Source organism: Ursus arctos, unplaced genomic scaffold, assembly GCF_023065955.2.
Source record: "Ursus arctos isolate Adak ecotype North America unplaced genomic scaffold, UrsArc2.0 scaffold_5, whole genome shotgun sequence".
Taxonomy (NCBI): domain Eukaryota; kingdom Metazoa; phylum Chordata; class Mammalia; order Carnivora; family Ursidae; genus Ursus; species Ursus arctos.
This window is the reverse complement of record NW_026623067.1, coordinates 26,340,219-26,346,218: the sequence shown is the minus strand read 5'-3', so window position 1 is coordinate 26,346,218 and position 6,000 is coordinate 26,340,219. Positions and strand designations below refer to the sequence as shown.

At 42.2% G+C, this 6,000-nt stretch overlaps 1 protein-coding gene across 1 annotated transcript in view; it reads right to left on the bottom strand.

Moving 5' to 3' along the window:
- Positions 1–2,399: 2,399 nt before the first annotated feature.
- Positions 2,400–6,000, bottom strand: part of LMNB1 (lamin B1) — a 47,237-nt gene continuing 43,636 nt past the window's right edge. The window contains exons 10-11 of the mRNA XM_026507866.4: positions 5,673–5,780; positions 2,400–3,189 (exon numbers count right to left, since the gene is read on the bottom strand). Coding sequence (XP_026363651.2) covers positions 3,148–3,189; positions 5,673–5,780 — 150 coding nt within the window. The 3' untranslated portion in view covers positions 2,400–3,147. The remainder of the gene's footprint in view (positions 3,190–5,672; positions 5,781–6,000) is intronic.

Genomic DNA, 6,000 nt, shown 5'->3' with positions numbered 1-6,000 from the left:
GATGAGAAAACAGCAACAAACGTCCAATCCACTATAATCACTGGGGAGTTGGCACACGAAACCCCCAAATTACTCTCTACGGTAGGGACACAAACCACTCACAAAATAAACAGCCCTTGCTGAAGAGAAGCTGACAATCCTAAAAACCCCATGACAAAGCAAACCATTCATTTTTCTGCAACTAACAGAAAAATTAGGATCTCCACAAGAACCAGGAACATATAGATGAGAAAAGAAACCACAAAATAAGTGTGATTAAGATGACTCTTTGAAAGAAGGAAAAAAAATAAAAGGAGCTGAAAAAGAGCTGAAAAAACGGCAATTTTGAAAAAGAATCAAAGATAATTCCAGAAATGAAAAGTATAGTCAATGAAATTACAAATTCAATGAGCAGGATAAAAAACGTAAGGCTAAGAACAAGATTAGTGAGATACATACAAAGAAGTAACTGAGACAACACAGGGAAATCTAGAAGATATGAAAGGGGGCGCCTGGGTGGCTCCGTCGTTAAGCGTCTGCCTTCGGCTCAGGTCATGATCACAGGGGTCCTGGGATCGAGCCCCGCATCAGGCTCCCTGCTCTGCGGGAAGCCTGCTTCTCACTCTCCCTCTGTGCTCTCTCTCTAATGAATAAAATCTTAAAAAAAAAAAAAAAAGATATGAAAGAGAACAGGTTCAATATAAATCTAAAAGAAATCACCAAAAAGAACAGCGAACGGGAAAGAGATAATATTCAACAAAATAAGAACACCCTGAATTTTCTTAATGAAGAACACAGAGATGAGACCTACACACAAGAGGAACAAAAATAAATAAATAAATCCCTGTCTAGGGGAGCCTGGGTGGCTCGGTCCGTTAAACACCTGACTCTTGGTCTCAGCTCAGGTCTTGATCGCAGGGTCGTGAGTTCAAGCCCCGCACTGGGCTCCACGCTGTGCATGCAGCCTACTTAAAAAAAATAAAATAAATCTCTGTCTAAATAGTGGTGAAACCAGAACACCAAAGACAAAATGAAGGGGAAATTTCATGCTTGTAAACTAGTTCAATAACCCAGAAACGTACCCCATAAGCTCCATGGATGTGGTGACACAGTGAGGACACGGGAGGCAACAGGCACTCTGACCGTCCACCTCTCACGTTCGGGGGGGACAGGCATAGTGCTGCTTGCTTTCAGAAAACCTCAATCTAGTCTAAACTTTGTCAGCCTGAGTCAACCCAACAGTCACCGGCTTGCTACACATCCCGGGACGCCAAACCCTGTGCTCGTGGGGCGCTGGATCTTCGCTCCGAATCACTGGACGGACGTCCGCGTCACTAGAGGACGCACACACTTGGGGATCACAGCCACAGCGCTTCCCAATGCCTCAGTCCTGCAAGCGAGGTCTCCAGAACCTAGTTCAGCCAGTGGTAAAGGCCCCCGAATGTATTCTGATGACAAGAACCCCATCTTGTGGCAAAACAGCTCCAAGCCGAGTCTGGCCGTACGCGGCAGCGCCATTCTCACTCTGAGGATAAATCTGTGTTGAGAAGTTCTCATTTCATCTGCTTCACCAGACAGAGTATCTTAGCCGGCATTTATCTTGTGTCTGCGATGGCACCAGAGTCTGCAGTAAATCTGCAGAGCACAGTGATTCCGAGACTTCGGGAGTTATTTTCAACGGAAAGCTGGGAGTCTTTGCGCAGCTTACTGCAGGAGTATTTTAAGAGAAAACCAAACACTGACTCGGGGTTGGCTTCCAAAACTGATCATCTGTCCGTTCTAGAGATGGTCCAGACATTCCGCTTTCTACAAGACGAACACGCATGGCTAAAGCAATCACAAGACAAAAATGCCCCAAACCCCCACCAACTGACACCCTAATTACCACCATACATAAGCAAGCCACCCCACAGCACACACCCGCCTAGGTCAGAGCACTCGTACCTTCACCCTCCAGAAGGTACCTGTTACTCGGTATCTCTTCTCTACACTTTACAAGACACTAGAACTAGATGCTAAGTATTATCTCCATCATCTTGCTTTAAGAGGAATGTCTTCCTCAGTGTCCTCTGCCACTGTCCCTGTTCCCATTTGGCTTTCCTCTTTAAAGAAATTTTGAAAGGTCTTATTGTTAACAAGCTAAAAAATGTAAAGCACTGAGCACAATGCCTGGCTCCAAAACATTACCTATTATCGCAGCTTTTACCATTGTTACTACCGTTATTAATGACAACAGAGTACAGAAAAGGGGGGAAGACACCACAACAGTGCATTTGTCTATTTATCTTCTGCATTATCGAAGCTTAGAGAAACATGCAGCTTGAATAAGCAGCCAAATTATCTTTATTAAAAGCAAAACTAAGACGGTACTTTTCTCCCCCCACCAAAATCGGGCTTTTAAAGTTAAAAAAGACAGTAGATTAATATTAAAACAGCGTTTATTTGTTAATGTAACATAGGAAATTAAAGCAAGTTACACTATCTTTAAAAACACAGCTAACGCGTTTTAAGAGAAACCCTTCCCTCCCACCCCGCCATCCCCACATGAATTCAGAATCTAAGAGAAGAAGTAACCATAAAACAAAGTTTTGTGGAATCCTTCATCCAAGAGTGCTTACATGATGATTAGGTTAATATTGCCTTCTTACAAAATTTCTCTTTTCTATTAAAAAAAATTTTTTGTAGCCTTGATTGTTTATTACAAAAAAGTTCAGTACAAAAGTTCGATATATTGAAAAATGCCCCCCTCACAGCACCGTTATATGTAGCAGAGAGTAATCAAGAGCAGATTGCCAATCAAGATGCAGCAATCTTCAGATTATGCCCAGACACACAGTGGTTTATTTACCCTCCCGACCCTTCTCGTAAGAACTTAAAAAAACACACACATACAAAAAAAATGTCAAAAAATTTGAGGAACCCTTTCCAAACAGTACACAGTTAGTTCAGTGTCAATAATTCACATCTTGCAACAAAGTGTATGGATATGGTTTCTTTTACAAAACTTTCAGTGTCAAAAAAGGAAATTAAGGCCATCAGATTCGCAGCTTAAAAATTCACATAAAGGAAATACAAAAATATTCTGTGCTTCTGAGAAGGCTCTGCACTGCACGTTGGTAAGGATTACCATACTTCTTTATTTTGAGGAAGACCGCTGACTTGAGAAGTTTACATAATTGCACAGCTTCTGTTGGATGCTCTGGTGGTTCCCTGATGAGGAAAAGCAGAAAGAAAAATCAGAGCTACGAAAGCAGACGAGATAACTTTCGACTACGAGAGAAACAGGACAAATCCGTATTACCTGACTTCAGATGAACCCTTATCATTCCTCACTTACCCTTTTTTGTTGGAATTCTTCCAACAAATTCCAGAACGGTGACACTGAACTCCTCCAGCTGCACGTTCAGATCCGGAGGAGCTTTAAAAAAAAAACCTGATCGAGGTCCCTAGATCAACTCAATGAGAATTTCTCATTTAAATGGGAAAGTGGATCTATCTATATGTAATTTTAAAGCTCCCTGAGTAATTTTAACATGCAGCTGAAGTTGAAAGTCACTGTTCAATAAATAATCTCCTTTTAGAACTTGGGAAACAGGAGGTCAGTGGGTTCCATTCTGAACCCCGTCAGGACTCCAGCTGGCTGGGTCCTCTGCTTACGCATCTCCCGGCACGTGGTCTGGCTTCTTCGTCCTCCAATGTGAAGGCAAAATGGCTCCCTCCGTTCTCCTCTTTTACCGCTAATTCCTTAAAACCTCACAGTCTGACCTGTGACTTACCACTGGACTGGAAAGAAACTGGCTTGTTGAAGGTCACCACAAAAACCTAATCAATCTGAAAGGCGCTTGGATCCATTCTCTAATGCAAAGTGAAAATACCTATCCTTTCATCTTCTCTCTTTCAAACCTTGAAATTATTACGTACTCTGATCACGAAGCTAAAAGCCTCACACGTCGGACTTCTTTTCCTTCTCTCCCCGCTCAAGTTCAGTCACTATGTCCTTAGGAACCTCCATTCACACAGTCCCTCCGTGTCTCTGCAGTCTGCCTTCTGGAGTCAACCGCGGATTCGGTCTCAGCGTCTCCTTGGCCCCACCATGGGCAGAAGTTATCTGCCCAGGCATCCCAACTGCACGCTTACCACCAAGCTCCCCAACTCCTGTATGTCTGACACACAAGTCCTGACACATCCCCTGTGGTGAACGAAAGATCACCACAGATTCTCTGCCACTCCTCCCATCAAGAGCTGAAGACTATTTACCCTCACCTAGAACTGGAGGTGGCCTAGAGACTCACTTTGGTTAAGAGACTATGGGCCTAGCCTTTAAGACATCTGGTGCTCTCTTTTTCACCCTCGTGGAAGCCAGCCACCATGTTATAATTAAGCGTGGGCTAAAATACCAAAAGATAAAGGAACATGGAGGGAGACAAAGAGAACCTTCCAGCACCAGCCATGATCCCACTTGAATGCAATGCCTCATTAACTTCACTCTAGAACACGTGGAGCAAAAGAACTGCCCAGATAAGCCCAGTCAAACCACTGAACATGGCAAGAAATACTTGTTCTCAGGCACTAAGCTTTGGGGTGTATGTTAATGCAGCCAACAGCTAACTCGAACACCTGCAGAACACCACTGTCTGTCTTCTGATACCCAAGTAACAGCCAATCCTTCAAAATACTAGACAAGCATACTTCCCAGAGATCTTCTCAGCTCTGCTGGCGGCCTTGTCTCCAGCATCTGCCTGCTCCAACTCCTACTCTGAGCCACTTGTCCCACACCCGAGGTATCTCTTACACTGTTATTTTACTTCAGTCATTATAATGCTTCCCGGCAAGGGCAGGAAATGGATCTTGTCCTTGTTTCTTGTGTAAGCTAAGCCTAAAGTATCTGTTCTGAAATAGTCCTCCAAAATGTATGAGGAAGTATCCAAAAATTCACTCTACCTCATACAACCCACTTCAAGTGGTTCTCAACCCTGAGGGCTGACCACATACGAGAATGTTTTTTCGAGTAGGACTGGGGCCAATGAAGAAAAACGAAGAGATTTATAAATCTCTAGACACAGAGACAAAGTCTTATAAGGATAAGGGTAGGAACTCTGATTAACCATCTGACTCAAACATCTCAAGAATATAAACTGAAAGCTTATTACTTATTAATAATTCCAATTTAATTAATTAAAATCAAATTTGGAGTTTCTTTATTTCAAGGGCTCTCAAAAGCCCAAGCATCACCTAAAGTCTATCTTGTAATTAGATGATTAGGAACCTAATATAGCACGAATTTTGTTTCCCACTGCAGTTGGTTTTTAAAGTTTATATGCAGAGGCTCTAATTTAGTGATCGAAACTTCTCTATCACAGAACTCTTCAATAATTCTGAGCATGCATTCCAACCCATATGTACTTTTTTATATGTGGTATACAGGTCCTACCGGAACACACTATGTACATTATAAAACACAACTGAAACTTGATACATTGAGAAAACAAATTTTTTTAAAAGAAGTGCTACCGTCTTCCTCCAGCACTCTAAGGCACTATATCTTGAGTATCTCCTCAGGAAAAACGAATCCACACCACCTAGCCAATGACTTACTTGGTTCATCAAGTAACAGGGAAAAAAACCAAACTATTGATTTTGGTTTTTATGTAATTCTGTCAATAAAACCTAAAACAAATACACGAAAGTAATACCTGCTGGCGGAAAAGTTCTTCCTCTACAACCACTTCGGGCGCCTCTTCCTCCTCCTCCTCTTCTTCAGGTATGGTTGTTTTAAAGACTGTACTTCTCTGAGCAACCTCCTAAAAACAAGAGTGGCTTGATCTTAAGTTAAAACCATACTCAAAGATCACAAAGGCAGTCGGGGAGAGGGAACTTTTCCTTGCTTCACTTTTAGAAACAGCACCTTTCCTACATCAGGGATTATTTTTTTAAAAAGAAAAAAGTGGTTCATCAACAGCTTTAGCTACTGAGCAGAAAATTTTGCATAACTGAAAGCAGTTCTTAGATTTTCAATATTCC